This window comes from Mustela lutreola, chromosome 7 (genome assembly GCF_030435805.1).
Source record: "Mustela lutreola isolate mMusLut2 chromosome 7, mMusLut2.pri, whole genome shotgun sequence".
Taxonomy (NCBI): domain Eukaryota; kingdom Metazoa; phylum Chordata; class Mammalia; order Carnivora; family Mustelidae; genus Mustela; species Mustela lutreola.
In genome coordinates, this window is record NC_081296.1 from 124939725 (window position 1) to 124959112 (window position 19388).

Genomic DNA, 19388 nt, shown 5'->3' on the forward strand with positions numbered 1-19388 from the left:
GAACCAGCTGGGTGTCCCAAAACTTTGTGATTCATGTATATTTAGAAAGATAAGGGAAAATGAGAACTGTAGTAAAGCTAGTGTTTTTATAAGAGTTCAGTCCCTGATCTGAATATCAATGGGGTAAACAAAGTCCCCATGAGCACAAAGTCAATGTCCTCTACTTACAATGGGCAGAGAAATGACACGTAATAAGACAGTATGTATACACTGGAAGCATCAAGTGAAGGGTACTTCTAAGGTGATAAGGGTCTTCCCTCTCCCCACTCCCAGATTAGGAAATTAGATCTTTTGGGTTTCTACTTGTCTTTCAAAAGATTTACTTTAAACAGCTCTACATATGCTGGTCAGTGTGGTTCTCCAAAGCAATCACACTGCGGAGTTACTCTTTCACTCCAATAAAGCAGCCTCCTCCTTTGCCTCAAGATAATTATAGAATTTCTTTTCTCAAATAGCCTTTGGATGCTGAGGTTCAGTCTTTTAAATATGTTCAAGGGTAATTTTGCCTAACTATGAAAAATAAATCTCAATTTTGAGAACAGTAAGAAATTATTTTCAACTCCAAGTTGGGGAATAGGACAGAAGGATCTAAGTGTAATAAATACCAATGAATCCTATGGAAGGCAGAATTGAAAGATGGCCCCCAAGATTCCTGCCCTTGCTCCCGATGTACCCATCTGGTAGAAACCTCTCCCTTTGAGCATGAGCGAAATTGTGAACATGATGGGATTTCATTCCATGATCAGGTTACTAATAAACTGAGTTTATCAAAAAGCTTGGGATGACTATGGGTGAACCTGATTTTATCAGGTGCAGCCTGAAAAGAGGAAGTGGGGTTCCTTCCTGAGAACAGATTCCCCTACAGACTTCAAAGAAGCAAACAGCATTGGGGTGCCTGGGTGGTGCAGTGAATTGAGCATCCCACTTAGTTTCAGATCAGGTTATGATCTCAGGGTTGTTAGACTGAGGCCCATGTCAGACTCTGGGCTCAGAGCAAAGCCTGCTTGAGTTTTTCTCTCCTTCTGCCCCTTCTCCTGCACACTCATTCTCTAAAATACATAAATCTTAAAAAAAAAAAAAAAAAAGGAAGCAAACAGCTTTGTTGTGACCTGTCCCCTGCAAAGAGCAATGACACAGAAACCAGAGGAAGTACTGTGGAGTCAAGAATGGCCCCTGGACTGTCACCGAGAGCACAGGACCCTCAGAGCTCTGCCAACAACCTGTAGGATTGGCAGAGGACCCCAGGCCTTAAAGGAGATCATACATAGCCTGGCTCACACCTTGATCCTGTGCAGAGGACTGTGTCCAGACTCCTGACCCACAGAAAATGGAGGATAATAAATCTGCAGTTTTATTTAAGCTTAGTTTGTTGGTAACTTATTACACATCAACAGAAAATAGAAAACTAACCCATGGCCAAAAACTGAACAGTGCCTATTTAAGAAACAATGCTGGGGGTGCCTGGGTGGCTCAGTATGTTGAGCATCTGATCTGTGGTTTTGGCTCAGGTCATGATCTCAGGGTTGTGGGATCAAGCCCTGCACTAAGCACATCTGCTTCTCCTCTCTCTCTGCTCCTCCCCCTGCTGTGCACTCTCCATAAATGAACCTTCAAAAAAATTTATAAAAATAAGTTAAAAAAAACCAATGCTTGTTAATGTGCCTTAAATTCACATCAAAGGAAATTCTTGAGTGACAAAAAAATTTGAGCAATGGCAGTTTTTTTGGTAAAACTACTTAGTTTCAAAAGGTGACCATCTTGAAGGACAATACTTTTTTGATGTATGAATCTCAATTATTAAGAAAAATTCTCATCATGTCAGAGTCAAAATCTGTATTGCTTATCATCCATCTTGCTTATTACTGTTACTTTTTTCTGGTCAACTTGTTTTAATTTTGTTGGACTTAAGGAGTTATTAATCAAATATAATTCTTAACATGGACTGGTAATATACAAAGTAGAAAAGGGACAAAAACTTAAATTTATGTAGCTTTTGATATTTTTGTCTTTTGCTAAAATCCAATTCTTAAGACATAATCTGTCTGCCACTTTGTTGATGGTTATATTTGCTAGACATTATCACTTCATTTGGACGAGAATCTGTGGTTGTCGGTATAACTATGTCTCACTCTCTCAAGTAGGAAAATGTATTAAATGAAAGGATAGCAGCATTCATAAATCAGTTATTCATAAGTTCTGAATGATGACTGATACTATCCAACAGGGCGGAATCTACTGGGTATTTAGAAATATATGTTTGTTTTTTTTGCTTTTACCATGATGTGGCATTTGCTATGTGAGGCCAGGTTATTAAATACCCTATAATACATGGGACAACTCACAGGACAAAACTATTTTGACCAAAATGCCAACAGTGCTCTGTTGAGAAACCCATTATTTGAGTATAAGCTACAACATTAAAACCATGTCTTATTCCAGAAAGCCTAATGGAACATCTGTAACAAGATATATTTTTAAAAAGTACTTAATTGTTCTAATCAATGCAAATTGTAAAATACATCCACACAGGACTGCTTTCCATAGACCCAGGACTAAAAGCTTTAGGAAACACAGGAGACATGAAGGCAATGGCAACTCTGCCTTGAAAGCACGTAAAGGACAGTCTGCCCTACCTTCGCACTCCAACACCACCACTTTGTTTCTTCTCAAACACAACGAGCACAAGCATGTGTATCCCCACCTCTGCTTCTCTGCCCAGAATGTTTTCCCTCAGCTATCCATCCCAAGGCTCACTTCCTCCTTAAATGTCTCCATGTCAGTGAGGCCTTCCCTGACCATCCTATTTAATGAGCAGCCTCCATCCTCGACCCAACCACTCACCACTCAACAGTACAGGGCTAGAGGGTGTGGAGGGTTCTTAGGCCCCTGTAACCTCCCTGTTCTTCAGTTCCCTTCCCCAGAGAGAGGATTAACAGCTACATGCAGAAGACTGAGGATTACGGGTGGGGGGTGTGTCTGTGTGTATGAAGCATGACTAGAACAGTGTCTGGATCTGGTAGTAAGCATTAAATGTTGGCTCTGAACCTAAAAAGAACCTGAACCAAATTCAAAATTAAGCTTCTACTTAACTCATTTAATGGCAAAAAAACCACTTAGCTCATTTGGTGGTAAAAGTTGACCTAAACAGACATGAGGCTACTTGTAATGCCTACCACAGTACAGCCTGTACCATGTTGTCTTTCTAAACTCTAAGTACTGAACTACATCTAGTCAGAAGGATTCTGAGTAAAAGACAATGCACCTGAATTATTCTACTTTGTTTTTCTCTACAGCACTTATTACCTGATACATACACATTTACTTTTTTGGTAACTCCCACCACAATAAAGTCAAGGATTATTTTATATAATTGTACCCCCAGCACCTGGAAAAGTGGCTGGTACACAGTAGATGCTCAGTATAGGCTGAATGAAAGGTTAAGTTCTGTGACGTCCAAATAGAACGTGTAACACTTCTCTTAGGTAGAAGGAAGATTATTTCTGAAGGATGGTGACCACTTGTTCTTCGACTCAGGGTCTAATTCTTTTGTTTGGTAATGGAACACTGGTAAGTGTGAAAAGCCCGCTTGTTATGTAGTTCCTGAGGTTTCTCAATTCCCAAGACATCAGCCTTTTGCTACCCTCGCCCCTAAAAATGCCACGAAGGCTCAGGGTGTCAATAATTAGTTCTAAAGAAAACTCCAAAGCATACCAACTGCACCAAACTTCTGAGTACAACAGACAATTCCATGTGACACTCTCACCATAAGTCAATTTGCACTCAAAGTGACCGTTCTCCCACTAAAACAGTTCCATTTCCCAACTTCCATATGGATGACAATGACCACTCCCATCTCCCACTACACCCCAAACATAGGAAGCATGTGAAGCACCTTCCACATTCACTTCTGCACAAAGTCTAGGCAGCACTTTGACGATCACAGCCTCAATCCTGGACACCACTAGCTTCCTTGTTAACAAATTGTTACTGACCACCCCTACATGTCAGGTGTGGAGGGAGACATGTCACACTGACGGAAAGAAAAGTGACCAAGCAGGAGGCCCAGAATGTTATGGAAGGCGCCAGTTAAGGAAGCAAGGAGAGTCTCCATCATGTTGAGTTGAGACCTGAAGGACAGTTCAGGCCTTGCTGGGTGAAAATCTATGTATGTAGAATACTCAAAATTATTACAATTGCAATTAAATAACTGCAATTAAACTACAAGTTGTTTATAAAACCGCTTCTGTTCTAACATAAATGCCTGGAGAGCATGAACTGCACTTTCGCTTATCCTTCTATCCCTATGCCTGGAGTTGGCAGATTTGCCCACAGTGTGCAGATACTTGGTGCGTAATGGAGAGAGTCCTCAGCTCTGTAGTCCTATTCCTTGTCTGTGGAAGGGACACAACCACCTCACAGGCTCCTGTGCTGGCTAAATGAAACAACACAGGGAAAGTGCTAGAACTTTCCACATGACAGCTGCTCAATGAAGGTTAAGTCTCTCTCTTGCCCCTTTCTTATCCCCACAGAGCAGAAGTAACTTTTTTTTTTTTTTTTGAAGATTTTACTTATTTATTTGACAGAGCAATCCCAAGTAGGCAGAGAGGCAGGCAGAGAGAGAGAGAGGGAAGCAGGCTCCCTGCTGAGCAGAGAGCCCGATGTGGGGCTCCTTGATCCCAAAACGCTGAGATCATGACCCGAGCAGAAAGCAGAGCTTTAACCTACTAAGCCACTCAGGCGCCTCAGAAATAACTTTTTAAAAGTCTCCGACCCAGGGACTGACATTTCACTGAAGATTCTCCAAGGTGATTAGAAGTCTCAGGACAGGGCGCCTGGGTGGGCTCAGTGGGTTAAAGCCTCTTCAGTTAATAAACTTGGCGAAGTTTATTAATTCATAAATGTTAAGGGGATGAACTAAAATTTGGATTTGGGTCTGTATAACTCCAAAACCATGCTCTTCCCACCATCCTGACTGCCCTTCCTCAAGAGAGATTTTGGGGTATGTGCTCTACAGACAGTACCACCCCTCATTCACAGAGCCCATACCCACCTGCTCTTCCCCACAAATGCTCACCTTTGCTATCTAAGTGGCCATAATTTCTCCTTGCTTCCCAGCTGGCCCACAAGCAGCTACTCATTTCCCACAATCCACTCACCACCCAACAGCCTGGATTATCTTTAAAAGACACATATCAGATGTCCTTCCACTGTTCAACTCTCAAATGACTTCCACAGCACTTAGAATAAAATTCTTATTCTGGCCTTTAAGGCCCTGTATGCTCTGGCCTGGCTTCTGCATGGCTGCACTGGGCTGTTCCAATGTTCCACACACTCCACAACTGAGGGCCTAACCCCACCTTTAGGTCAAGCAGACCCCTGTTCCCTCCAGACATACTCTAACATCACCCCATTTTGTTGTTTCCAGTCCTCGTCTGCTATTGCACACTCACTCGTTTGTATACAGTCGGCCTCTCCCACCCTGCTCGAGCTAAAATGAAAGCTATTAGGACAGGTTCTCTGTCGCTCTTGTTCCCCACAGTATGAGCAGTGCCTGACACAGGGCGGGTCTTGCTGGGCACATCGCTCATGGTCTCAAGCTTTCAGTGAAAATACAGCGTCTTGAGCTCCATACGGCTTTACTAGTGTCCTGAGTGTTTAACAATAACTGTGTTCCATTTAATTCTTGCTACTCACAACCCAGACTTCTTGAAGGAAGAAATGGAGGTCATACTGTGTCACCCTGTGTTCTCTCTGCCTGGCATACCACTGGCATTCAAGAAATGCACTCTGAATATTATGGCTACTTAAGAGGATGACTTGGTACCAGACCTGCATGAGCTGATCACTGGTTACTGGGACAGAGTAAAGCAAGTAAACACTGGCGCACAAACTGAACAGGGAAGTTGTTTCAAAGGCCCTTCAAAGCAAGGGTACTAGTGTTATAAGCAGCACCACACATCCTTTAACAGTTGTACATTTTGAAGATTAGAGACAGAGAGTGCGTGCAAGTGAGTGTGCAAGCGAGGGAAGGGCAGAGGGAGAGAGAGACTCCAGCAGACTCCCCGCAGATGGAGAAGTTCCACTCGGGGCTCAATCTTCTGACCGTGGTGTCATGACCTGAGCCAAAAATCAAGAGTCAGACGCTCAAGTGAGTGAGCCACCCAGATGTCCCTGCTGTAAATTTTAAACTGGGCCTTTGAGGAAACAGAATTTGGACTCTTTGAGAGAGGAGGGGCAGCATGTGTTAGGCAGGTGTGTTTCATAACATGATGTGGGAGCACAGAAGAGAGGGCCCTGCCTGGGACACAGTGTTTCAAAGAAACAACAGATACGTGTGCATAAAGGGTTGATAAAAATGCTCTCATTCCAGTGGCTGAGAAGGTCACACACAGTGGTCATACTAGACTGTCACTAGTAACTTTAGCGCCTGTATTACGATTTTACTTCCATTTCTAGTTCTTTCACTATACTTTATCGCAACAAACTTACACTGTGGACTTCTTGTAGCCTGGGGAGCACATCACTGAGTGTGGCCCCTCACTCACCCTTACAGCTGCTGTGCACATAAGGGATCTGAGGTTTGGATCCAGATGCTTTCATAAACTTCTCTGCAAGAAGAGACAAGACAATGATGTAGGAGCCACAGGCTCCAGTGGTGGAACCTTCATCAGTGCTCTAAGGATGTGGACGAGAGAGAAGTTGGCAGGAGGGTGGCAGAGTCCCCAAGAGAGGACACCAGACCTGAGGCAATTCTTGGGAGGTGGGCAGCAACTGGAAAGGCAGAAAGTAAAGACAGAGGGATCAGGAGAGGGCTGCTGGTAGGGTGATTACTGGGGCACAGGAAGTTGCTTCTGGTAGTTCATGTTAGAGAACAAAGAATAAGAAAGGAGGAAATGGTATGATTAGGGTCACAATGCCAAGGAGATCTCTAGATACTAGTACACAGGAAGTGGGGGGAACCTGAACATGAGACAGTGAGAAAAATTCATGCTTCTGAAAGGTGAATGGGCATCAACAACTAGGAAAGGAAAGGTGGCCTGGGAAGTGGACCCTCTGAGTGATGGGATGGCAGAGAGGCAATCACTTCACAAGTCCAGGCAGTACCTGACTCGGTAATTTCATATATCAGAAAAGTAACGTCTGAGAGACTTTAAGGATGAACAGGCTTTGATTATCCTCCAAAGCATCCACATGCCCAACTCAAGCACAGAATCACTCTCTTCCTGTTTTAATTACTTCTGTGTCTGGCTTCTAACATCGAACATAAGATTTAGGTAGTGCCTTTAAGAAGCTTCTTATTATTTTTAAAAAGATATTATTCATCAGCAACTGCACACACGCACATGCACACGAGGATGGGGAGAGGCAGGCAGAGGGAGAAGCAAGCTCCCGGCTGAGCAAGGAGCCCAGTGCAAGACTTGAGCCTAGGACTCTGGGATCATGATGGGAGCTGAAGGCAGGCGCTTAAATGACAGAGTCACCCAGGTGTCCTGATGCTTATGTTTTTATCCCGAGTGCCCCGCATTCACAAGAGGAAGGACTGCAGAAAATGCTGCAGAATGCTCAAAGGAAGGAATAGCAAGAGGATGGCTGGGCTGTAAGCCTGAGGATAAAAGAGGGGGCAGGTGCCACCAGGGTCAAGATAGATGTTAGGAAGGAAATATCCTTCTACATAAGAGCTCAGTTTGGGATGTTCTGACTTGGAGAGAAGGTGGCAAACCAAGAAACAAAATGGAGTTCCTGGTAGATGTCTCTTATTTTGGATCTACAGCTTTCCTTATTGTAGAAGGGCTGAGAATGGGCTCTAAGTATTTTCTAAATTATTACTTCAGTTATGTCAGACATACCTCAATACGGGGATGCTATGTGGATTTTTCTTTTTTTTTCATATCACAATCAAAGTAAAGTGATGCAGTTTCTTTTGACTGGTCTTCACAGAAAATAGGTATACACAGAAAATAGCTGTTAAGAGTGGCATTAGAAAGCCAAAGTGAAGAGCACCAGCTGTGAAGTCAAATTCCTTGGGTTCAAATCCTGCTTCCATAACTTACTACTATTTGCCTATGAGCAGCCTACTTAACCATTCTCCAAGTTCTCATGGAGCAGCTGTGAAAACTAAATGAACACAAAAGCACTTAGAACAGTGTCTGGTATATTGAAATTGCCAAGTAATTGTTTTAATTTTTTGTATATTTTGGTAAGTTGATAGTTTTCAGTCTAGGTATTCCAGAATGAAATTAGAAGCCACAAATCCATGACAAACTTCAAATTCTTAACAAATTAACTTCTGAGTCAGAATTTAGTAATGAATAAGCAGTTATTCACAGAATACAAAACAGCAGATACGAAGTGAATAGACAGTGGACGCTTTCTGGACTTAAGAACACAGGGTGCTCTGGCTTGAGAAAATCCATTCTGAAGCTTCGTGAATCTTTTTTCTCTCATTTAGCTGCAGCTTCACTCAGATGTTCCCTGAAAACCCCATGTACTTTTCCAGCTCCGTGGCCTCTGCACCCCTCTGCTCAGAGTCCCTTCCAGTCCATCTGGTTTACTCTCAGGCATACTTCCAGCCCTACTTGCGATACCACTGCCTTACCTTTAGCAGGTCTCTGACCCATCTCGACCCCACCCCCAACCGGATAATACATTTCTGAGGGTGCTTTCATCAGATCCTGACACAGGTAAGCAACTAATGGACAGGGACCCATCTCTTCCTGCAGCCTCTGCATGGCACAGGGTCATGTCTTGTTCTGGATTCCCAGAGCTGAACAAATGTTGTCATTATACTCAACTACAAAAACTCTGCCTTTAGACAAGGATTACTCAGTGTTAAACTCAACCTCACTTTATGCCCTTAAAATAGGATCAATAAACACCCAACTTTAGTGAAGTACGTCCATCTTTTAACTCCACCGTGAGGAAAACGATCCCCAAATAAACAGTAAATTCAACTTTTCCAGGGACGTATAAAGAGACTCATGGCTACATTTCTCTAGGCAACAGTTTTCCCAGCAGGATAACATGACGCTAGATAAGACCACTTTTACCAAATAATTGATATATTTCTCCACATGGCTTCTCCTACATTGGTTAAAATCCTATCTGATTTTTCTCAAAGTTGGAAGTATAGCCTTCAAGTTCAGTTCAGCCTTCATGCAAAGTGTCATGATTGCAGGAAGAACCTTGACTCATACAAAAAAAAATGAACATATAATGGGTAGAGCCCTAAAACATAACCCACACTGTCAAGAGAATTCTGTCAGACCAGATTGAGAAAAATATCAAATTTAAGGTACTCAACACAAAGCAAAAGAATGGTTGTGTAAGTAAACAAACACCAAACATTTAGCCTGTGGGGTGAATGACGGCCTATTACTCAACTATTCCCAGTGGTAGCATTTCAGAATTGCAAGCAGGTAGATAATTCACCTAGTTTTACTGACTCATCATCAGGGTATACAGGAAGTGACCATCACACAAAGCATCAGGATGGGGCAGATGCAATTCAAAAAGCCAGGTTTTAATACTGCAACTTAGTACAGTTTCCTTTTTACTCAATAACTTGGCTTAACAGACAATTATTGAACAGGTGAGTTGACACTGAAATGTGGTCTCTGAAAATCCAGTTCCTTTGGATTACATTCAAGGGTCCATAATATACCCCAATTTATGCACTTATTGGTTAGCTTTGTAGAAGGCTAGCTAGCATTGAGAATTTCTCATCACTAAGTCAGGAATATTTAAATAATTTAGCTTTAAGTGTGTTAAAATAAAATTGGGAGAGGGACTAACAACAATCTCATACTTACCAAAGCAACTAGGGATTGAACTTGCCCAAAAGGTCAGGCCATACATTTTAGAGGTCTCTGTTCTCCCTGGCACTACCTATCTGTCTCAGGCAATGACTTCTCTACCCAGGAAATACCTAATTCAGGTCCTCACATCCAAGAAACCTCCTTCAGAAGCCAAAATTTCTCAGGCGCCTGGGTGGCTCAGTTGGTTAAGCAACTGCCTTTGGCTCAGGTCGTGATCCTGGAGCCCTGGGATTGAGTCCCGCATCGGGCTCCCAGCTCCACGGGGAGTTTGCTTTTCCCTGTGACCTTCTCCCCATCTCATGGTCTCTCTCACTCTCTTTCTCAAATAAAAAAATAAAATATTAAAAAAAAAAAAAAAAAAAAAAAGAAGAAGCAGCAGCCAAAGTTTCTCTTTAAAAGACACACAGCAAAGAAATGTGTACCAACTCCCCTGGTCATCCTTGAGTCTTGACGGTGAAGCCCGAACTAGCATAATCCCAGCTATTATGGCCTCCAGTCCATTATGTCAGATGTATGGAGCCTTGAGCATCTCATTGAACTCTCACGACAACCCCAAAAGACCGCCACTTTTCCCAAAGAATAGGAAATAGACTTGGATTAAGTCCATTTTGCAAGTTCATAGAGCTAGTAAATGACAGAGCACCTTAAATCTTCATTACTCATCTGTATGTTTTTCCATTACACTTTCCAGTGTAGTGGAAAAAACTTTTGTGCTTCAAAAACTTTGCAGAAGCCCACTCTTGCATCTGATGTATACCCCTAACACTGTTCACGTCACACAGTTCCTTGTCCTGAGGAGGTGAAAAGTGTAACCACTAATTTCCATAAGCTAGGGAAAGAACTTGGTTTTGTTTCTAACTGGCTTAAGAGTTTCTTTGTATTTTTAAACTTTTGTTTCAAAGTTTTTTCATTAAAGAAATTACTGTCATACCTTAATTATTACTAATGACATCAATTGTGTTACTAAATCAGTAAGAGATGCCTAATGGTGTTTGGTCAAACTAGGAGTCAGTTCTCTTTTTCTAAGAGCATAGCAATATACCTTGCTATAGACACAAGAATGCTTAGTAGGTAAGGCATTTCTTATAGGCAGTAATGAAAATTCTGAAATCATAGTGTTCGTTGCACAATTCTGAGAGTATACAACTAAATCATTAGATTGCACACTAAATAAGTAAAACTTAAAATGTTAATTATTTAATAAAGATGTTTAAGAAATACTTAAGAGACTGGATTAGCCAAATATTAATTATCTAAGAGAAAGTAATTAAGGAATACTAGTTTTACCATATCATTTTTGTTCTGTATTTACCCTGAATGTTAACTTGCCTCATTCCTACTATTGAATATTAAGTAACAACAGTAAATGCCGACTTTATACAAACCTTATAAATATCAAGACTCATAAAATCAGGCAGTGATTACAGGCACTAGAAAGGGTAAGTCATAAGACTCTTAAATAAGGCTCAGAAGACACACACACACTTGAAAACTAGATGACAATTTACAAAACCACTTTTTGGAAACCCATTCGGTATTCAGAACAAGAGTTACTAACACATTTTTAAAAGTTCTTCCCATCAAGACTATAAGGATTACTTACCTTGTGACAAGGAACCAAGCAATTTGACTGAAGTCTGGAGAGGGTCTCATATATGTTTTAATATGTGGCATAGCATTGCTGCGGCCAGATGTGTCAGCCGACCATTTGCTAGTGACAGAAAAGACCCATTACTAGTAAGAAAATATAAATCTGTCAAAATCCTAGTATTAGGAAACTTCATGGAAAGCAAAATCCTGTAATCTAAACAGTACGTACATAGTTCTGTGACGGGAACTTTGGTGTTTTATTAAACTCTGCTTAGAGAGCAGGGTAATAAAGCACTGTAGCCTTTTGGTATTTATTTAGCCTCCCCCCCAACTTTTTTTGCCAATGAGACATGTATATACTCATGTCTATTACTTCTGTTGTGCTTTCAACTGCACGTTTGCATGTCTTGTCTCCTACATGGACTATGAGCTCCTTAAAAGGAGGAATAGGGCTCCCATAGTGTATTACCAAGTACAGGCTCAGGAAAAGTTTGTTCAAAGTAAGTACAAAATGGGAAAAATGCCAACAGGATGAACATTAAAACAATGTTGAAAAGCAGGATGGGGTGCCTGGGTGGCTCAGTGGGTTAAGCACCTGCCTTCAGTTCAGGTCATGATCTCAGGGTCCTGGGATCAAGCCCTGCATCGGGAATCCCTGCTCAGCAGGGAGCCTGCTTCTCCCTCTCCCTTTGCTGCTCTCCCTGTTTGTGTTCTCTTGTCAAGTAAATAAAAATCTTAAAAAAATGGGGGGGGGGGCGTAATTCAGAAACACTTCAGTCCAAGGCTGACATTTACTTGCCAGTACTGCAGGAACTGAGTTCTACAGGAAAAAAGGACCTACATCATGAGGCAACCATCCTTGCTTGCAAAGGGAAGAGGCTGAGACCAAAGCTAGGATTAGGTAGACCATCCCCTCGATCATTAAATTCACTTGAATGACCTGGGAAAGGAGCTCAATATAAAGAAATATTCTCTGTAGGGAATAATCTCCCAACGGGCCCTCAAAGACACACTGAATTAGCCTGCAATCTACTAACATGCAACCTGCCTTTGTTTCCAGCCATCAAGTGTAATAAATGCCTGGAGCCAGCAGGGAAGTGCAATGGCCTAGAACATGCAGTATGCATAGTGGAACAAGAGGAGGACAAATCACAATCTTTTCCCCTGTTCATTCAACCATATACTGAACCCTTACAACAAACCAAGTCTGAGCCCATGTCCTGAAGAAAGAGTGCTGTAGAGTCGGCCCTCAGCAAGCCCGCAGTCACGCAGGGTGTTCATGTGCAGACAGAAGAACTATAATCTGGAAATAGGAGCTAAATGCGGCTGAAACACTATGCCGTACACCTGAAATTAATGCACTCCTGTGTGTCAATTATACTCAAATAACATTTTTTTTAAAACACTGCTTACATAAATTCTAAGTTACCCATAATCATCTTTATTTTTTTTCTTTGAGTGCCAATATTTAAATACAAACCTCACAGATCAGATTCATTCTTTGGTATTAAAAACCTATTTCAAATAATGTTCAAAACCTTGTTTTAAGTTATTTCCATCACTAACATATGTCGATGAAAAAATACAGCTGTATTATATAAGGTTCTTTTTTAAAAGAACAGACTGACATAAATAACATTCTTATTCCTAAAGAAGCAATAGCAGCATTCTAAACCAATTACTTACTGAAAATAGGAATGGAGCCAATTCTGTTTTTCGGCTGTCTGGATGCTATAGGGAAGAGAGCCCCCAGCTTTTAAAAGAAAAAAACAAGTATTATAGAAAATAATTTTAGGATCTTTCATTAAGAATCTACAGTAAACACTGAAAAAACAATACCACTTCCTATTTCGTCTTATGAAATGGTTCTTTGAAAGAAAAAGTCTACACTTGTATTAGGTATGTTCCATTATGGGGTTTCCTTACTTAGGGATACATGTTAAATGGTACATGTTTACAATCTGAAAAGAGGCACTATTTAATCACTCAGAGGTGGTAATTTACATATCAATAACAGCACAGATTCGAAGGTTTTTGAAAAACTGCATTAAGAACTCTGGCCGAGGGGCGCCTGGGTGGCTCAGTGGGTTAGAGCCTCTGCCTTTGGCTCGGGTCATGGTCTCGGAGTCCTGGGATCAAGCCCCACATTGGCGGGGAGCCTGCTTCCCTTCCTCTTTCTCTGCCTACTTGTGATCTCTGTCTGTCAAATAAATAAATAAAATCTAAAAAAAAAAAAAGAACTCTGGCCTATCCTACAGTTCTCATGCAGGTGGTCTGGAGCATCTCCATTTTTGCCCAAGAGCAGGATACCTGGGAAGGCACACTAAGATGAAAACTCAGTCCTCCTGCTTCCTTTACCTCTTATTTTCTAATATTTCCAAACAGAGTTTGTATTAGCTAAACATTCTTACAGACGGAATAGTCATCTCTAAATTTAAGTTAAAATGTACAGGGGCACCTGGGTGGTAGTTGGTTAAGTGTCTGACTTGGTTTTAGCTCCAGTCATGATCTCAGGGTCATGAGACTAGGGCCTGTGTTGGGCTCCATGCTCAACAGGGAGTGTGCCTAAGATTCTTGCTCTCTCTCCCCTTCCCTCTCCTCCTCCTGTTGTCGCTCTCAAATATATAAATCTTAAAAAAAAAAAAAAGTCCGGTAAACAGTTGTTTTTAAAAAGTAATTCTAAATGCCATATTCCTGCATAGAAAGTAGAGATACAGTTCCAAGTGGAAATACAATTAGTAGCCAGTTTTTGTTCATCTTTGAAAGGAGGAAAAGTTCTATTGCAGATTCACCAGTGAATTTCTAAACACATGTTGGAACCTCTCCATAAATAATCTATATCCAAAAAGGGCTTTAAATTTCTGAATCATCATAAGGTATGTCGTATCCTCTACTGCAAATAACTTAAAAACGTATTCAGAGCCAGTTATGAAATAGTTTTATGGAAAATACCTTGTTCTTCCCCATTAAAAAGTACATTTTGAATGAATCTGGTCTAACAGCAGAGGAGAAAGGAAAAGACAAAAACCAACTAAAACTAAAACATCACCATGTCTCAAGCCTCAGCGAAATAATTTTGGCTTTGCCATTAGGTAGCAACAAATGGGCTGATACGTTATACTCCAAGCCTTAACCAAGTTATTTCTGGCAGGGTCACCTGTGGTTTGACAAGCAATAAATGGACCAAATTAGTCTAATTCAAAGCATTCTGCTTCTAGCCACGAGCAAATGTCAATCAGATTTCCTTTTTCCAGAGACAAAACCTGCTTGGGTTTTTGGTTATTGCCTCCTGAATGTGCTATCTGGAGGGCTGCTGGATTCCAAATATAAGTTCAGTGTCCAGCACTGTAAAAGGAAAATAGCGAACAAAGTTGAAAGCTGCCTACAAAATCATCCTAGGCATTTATAGACGAAGTGCTTTAGAAAGCTCAAGTATCAACTAGGCAACATCAAGATTAAGCAGAATTCTGGACCTTAAATATATCTGTGATTCAAATCTGGAAGAACCACACTGAGCCACAGACACAAGCAAGGAAGATACGGAGAGAGAGATCAGAGAAAGGCACATTAGAATGATCTGGAAAGGCAGAACGCAACAGGGAAGGTGGTTTTATTCGGACATCTTGTCTGGACAATGGACCCACTTTTGGCAGAGGGACCACCTTAACTTGTGGAAATCAGAACAAGTCCTCACAGTGTTACTATGAGGATTCAGTAACATACTAAAATTGCCCAAAAGCACGGAACCATCTTTGGAACTAGTACTACTCAATATTACCTATTTCCATCATTAGCCAGTTAAGGGAAAATATGTTCCAAATTTGTAACCAGTTCTTTTCTCAAGGAGAATGACATTTTTATTACTTGTTTGAAAAAGTTTACCAGGGCATTTATGAAAGATACACCAAAAAATGCAACTGAGACAGTCTCCCACAGTTACCTGGATATCCTTCTAAGCTGGTTCGCACATTTTCCACAGAAGGATAGATCTAAAAATAAATGAAAAAAATTTCAAAAAAAGGAAAAATACAAAATAACAGTCAAATTGTACCATGTTAAAGAAACTTCTTAAAAGGAATGTTTTTAAGATGAGAATCTCAATTGGAAAGATTTCATTTAGGGAACACCTGGGTGGCTCAGTCAGTTAGGCATCTGCTTTTGGCTCAGGTCAAGATCCCAGGGTCCTGGGACCAAGTCCCACAATGAGCTTCCTGCTCAGCAGGGAGCCTCCTTCTCCCTCTGCCTGCTGCTCCCCAACTTGTGTACTCTCTGACAAATAATATCTTTAAGTCATTTTAAAACTTAGAAAATCTAGTTTAAATTTTAAGAATTTCCATCTTATGAAAAAATGTAACTTCTAGTAACTACAGGAAGTAGATATATTCAATGAAAAACCAATTTGAGTTTCTCCCTCAAAAATGCCAAATTAACCCTGAGTTCAATGCAAAATTAATTTTTTTTTTGCAAAATTAATTATCAATTCAAAAGTCTCTAATAATGTTCTGAGCTAATGCTTTACCAAATATTTTTTTCTTTGGCTTGAGAACCAGAAGGAAGGAATGTAAAAATCCCAGACTAGTGTGTGGCTGAAATGGAGCCCCACCCTCCCAGCAGAGGGCACCACCCTCCCAGCACCAGAGGATACAAGGGTCACATGATCACACACGATGATGCTAATGCACTGCTGTTTCCATGCAAGAATCATGGACTAAAACCTCTATGAGAGGGAGGATGGATTTTCATGCTTCTCCAGGACTAGAGATTAAACGTGATTATGTGAAGCAGGAAGGGCACTCACCAGATGAAGACGGACGGCACTTCTTCCTGGGGTCCGACTTTCCTTCCCCAGCGTCACCAAGCTTTCTTTAAACTCAGAACACAACCATTTTGAGTCATCAGCTCCCATAGACCCAATGCTTGAGAACTGCCCTACTATGGGCCAGGACTCCCCTTTAGGAGAGGCATGCTCTTTCAGTAGCTGTGAACAGAAAAGCTTTAACAACTCAGAACCGGGTTCTGTCCTAGGAACCCATAATCAACAAAAAATGCTGAAAATATTACATATCAATTTCATACTCACTTTTTCTTCTTTGGAAAATGTTGCTTAAATACTAAAAATATTTTAATGGGATAGGTGGACAGAAGTATTCTTCTAAAATTCTTTGATTTGTATTAAAGCAAAACCAATTTTTTTTTTAAAAAGATCCCTTTTGGTAGGAATGCCAGATAAACCACTGATCTGCCATACGGAATGAGATTTTGCCTTGAAATAATTGTTAATACCTAACAAAAAAATACAAACTATTGTATATATCATTTGAAAGAGATTTCACACTTGGGCTCCATGTAGTGATGCTCTAAAAAAATTAAAGAGTGTTTTTATGTATATATACAGAGCACCCTATGCACTGCAGGAGCCTGATCTGCATTTCCTGCTTTTATAATTATGCAAAGCTGCAGAAACAATTCAAAAATATTTGGAAATTTTATCTACTTAAACAAGTACTGAGTGTCTACTTCCAAGAGGCTGAAGAAAAATAAGCCGCAGCAGCTCCCAATGAAGATCATATTCTGACTGATGGATTATTTAGTTTCATAAGTATTATTTTTCTTAACACAGCTTAGGCATTAATATTATAAACGTGGTTACCAAAAATCCTAGTTTTCCGTTTCCGCCCTTCTGCAGCACGGTGTAAGAAACAGGACTGAGGGGCGCCTGGGTGGCTCAGTTGGTTAAGCAGCTGCCTTCGGCTCAGGTCATGATCCCAGTGCCCTGGGATTGAGTCCCACATCGGGCTCCTTGCTCGGCAGGGAGCCTGCTTCTCCCTCTGCCTCTGCCTGCCATTCTGTCTGCTTGTGCTTACTCTCTCCCTCACTCTCTTTGACAAATAAATAAATAAATTAATTAATTAATTAAAAAAAAAAAGAAAGAAAGAAAGAAACAGGACCAAGCTGACGGCTATAAGACCCAGTTTCTGTTCTGGTGCTCGACCTCTGATCTGCTACAAGGTCCTGGACATGTCCCTGGGCTTCCATTTACAGGTCAGTGAAAGACCAGTCTGACCATTCCTGTCTTCCTTAGAAGGAAGCTGTGATGCAGCAGGTGTGTGGGAGAAGTGGTCTGGAAACCAAGATGCTCTTTTCCCTCCAGGAAGACTGATTCTACACACTATGTGCTAGCATCTAGCCTTTCTCAACCATCAGGCCACAAACTGACAGCCACCAACCAGCACACTGAAGGCTCAACAAGTGCCCTCTTGCCCTCTCTAGTTCACTTAATCCTTATGCAATTTTGTGAGTGAAGTACTGTTATTATGCCTGTTTTATAGAGGAGAGGCAGGTCACATGACTTATAAACAGGAGAGGATTTGAACCCTTGTATGAGAATCTGCCTCCAAGCTATCCACTCAGCCTGTGTGCTCTAATGCCTTCTTTAGGTCATGACATGAGGATATTACCTTCTACATTCTACCTGCTTTCAACAGCTGCGGTCTCAATTCAAAAAAGGAAATTAAGTTTCATTAACCAAGAGTAATTCTTACATGACCAATACTTCACAGAAAAAGGTAAAGTTTTTAGGAGAGCCACTTGGGAAATTAGTGCCATTAATGGGTCTCCTAAACAGAGATGAAGAAAACCATAATCTTGAACTTGCTTGTTTCAATTTGTTAAGACTTTTCTTTGTTCATTTTCATACCAGCAGCAAAGACTGCTTTTGTAATAATTCTTAAAGGCTCTGGTTAGTAAACAAAATACATCCTAGCACAGTTGTAGCCTTTACTCAATAGTATTTTTCTGTTCTTTGTTGAATTTGTATGTTAAAAATCCTTCAGATTTTTTCCCTTCAGAAATCAAAAGCAACAATAGCTGCATGAATGAGAAATCTAAGAAATAAAGTAACTAAAAAAGTCTTTATACTTCTGCCATTTAGAGCAATGTATACCTCAAAAAGGCAAAACACTAAAAATTACTGAAAACTATTATCGAGGATGCTGTTCACCCACAATTGTGCTATTATGAAGCTGCCATCCAAATATATTATGAAAAATATACACTAAAATTCTGTTACCTTTCTAAGTCTAAAATGTCCCCAATTATCTTTTTGACTTCCTTGAAAGCGTCCTGGGGTTGATCCAATAAGATAAACACTAAGAGAACATAAAACACAAGTTATAGAAAAGAGTGATATGATTCGTGGACCCCCAAATAACAAAATACACACAAAAACTAATGTTATCATGAGATGTTCTAAGAGACCACCTACTTTCTTGAGATGCCTCCTCAGGACAATAACTGACACTCATTTTCAAGCACATCAAATCACGGTGGAACACTCACAAGGGTAAGGTACCAGCAGTGAAACTGTAGCTTCAGGAGTACTCCAAAAGGAGGCTTATGGTGAGCAGGAAGATTACTGGCCTCCACTTTAGCCCCTCAGATCTAGGAGAGGCAGATAGTGAGAGAATGTGCTCTCACGTTATGAGGGACAGCCAGATATCATTCCACCTCCTTCCAAGGCTCCTGCACTGCTGCTACGGTACGGCTCTCAAGGTATTCACTGGCTTTAAGAATCCCGAATTGCTAAGTAACACATACTTGGTTTCAGACAAATCATGTTTGTGGATGGTATCTATCCACTCCTTGAGTGAAGGAGCATTATAAGCCGTCAAGTAGCTGATGAGATCGGCTTTAAAATGGGTTGTTGATTCTCCAGATCTGTGGGTTCCATGGATAATTTGTGGGTATAAGGGGCTCAACCATATTCTGGAATAGAAAAACAAAACAACAACAACAACAACAAAACAGTCAGGAAAGCAACTGATCACCATGATACCTCTGCGGACTACACATTCACCCTAAGGAAGAGGTGAATCGCACTTGGTGTCCACATGGTAAGTGCATTGTTAGGGAACATAAGCATAAATCCCATCGCACCACTCCAATGGCTTCCACAATATTCAGAATGATTTTTCAATACCTCAC

The 19388-nt window shown here is 40.9% G+C and overlaps 1 protein-coding gene across 5 annotated transcripts in view; it reads right to left on the reverse strand.

Moving 5' to 3' along the window:
• The window catches only part of TDP1 (tyrosyl-DNA phosphodiesterase 1), an 87506-nt gene that overhangs the window by 46390 nt on the left and 21728 nt on the right, over nt 1-19388 (reverse strand). For all 5 annotated transcript variants that reach the window (XR_009355767.1, XM_059182525.1, XM_059182522.1 and 2 more), the window contains 6 exons: nt 19002-19169; nt 18475-18553; nt 16204-16383; nt 15346-15394; nt 13092-13158; nt 11419-11526 (listed from right to left, as the gene is read on the reverse strand). Coding sequence is in view for 4 of the 5 variants with exons in the window: in XM_059182525.1 (XP_059038508.1) it covers nt 11419-11526; nt 13092-13158; nt 15346-15394; nt 16204-16383; nt 18475-18553; nt 19002-19169 (651 nt within the window). In the remaining variant the exon portion in view is untranslated. The remainder of the gene's footprint in view (nt 1-11418; nt 11527-13091; nt 13159-15345; nt 15395-16203; nt 16384-18474; nt 18554-19001; nt 19170-19388) is intronic.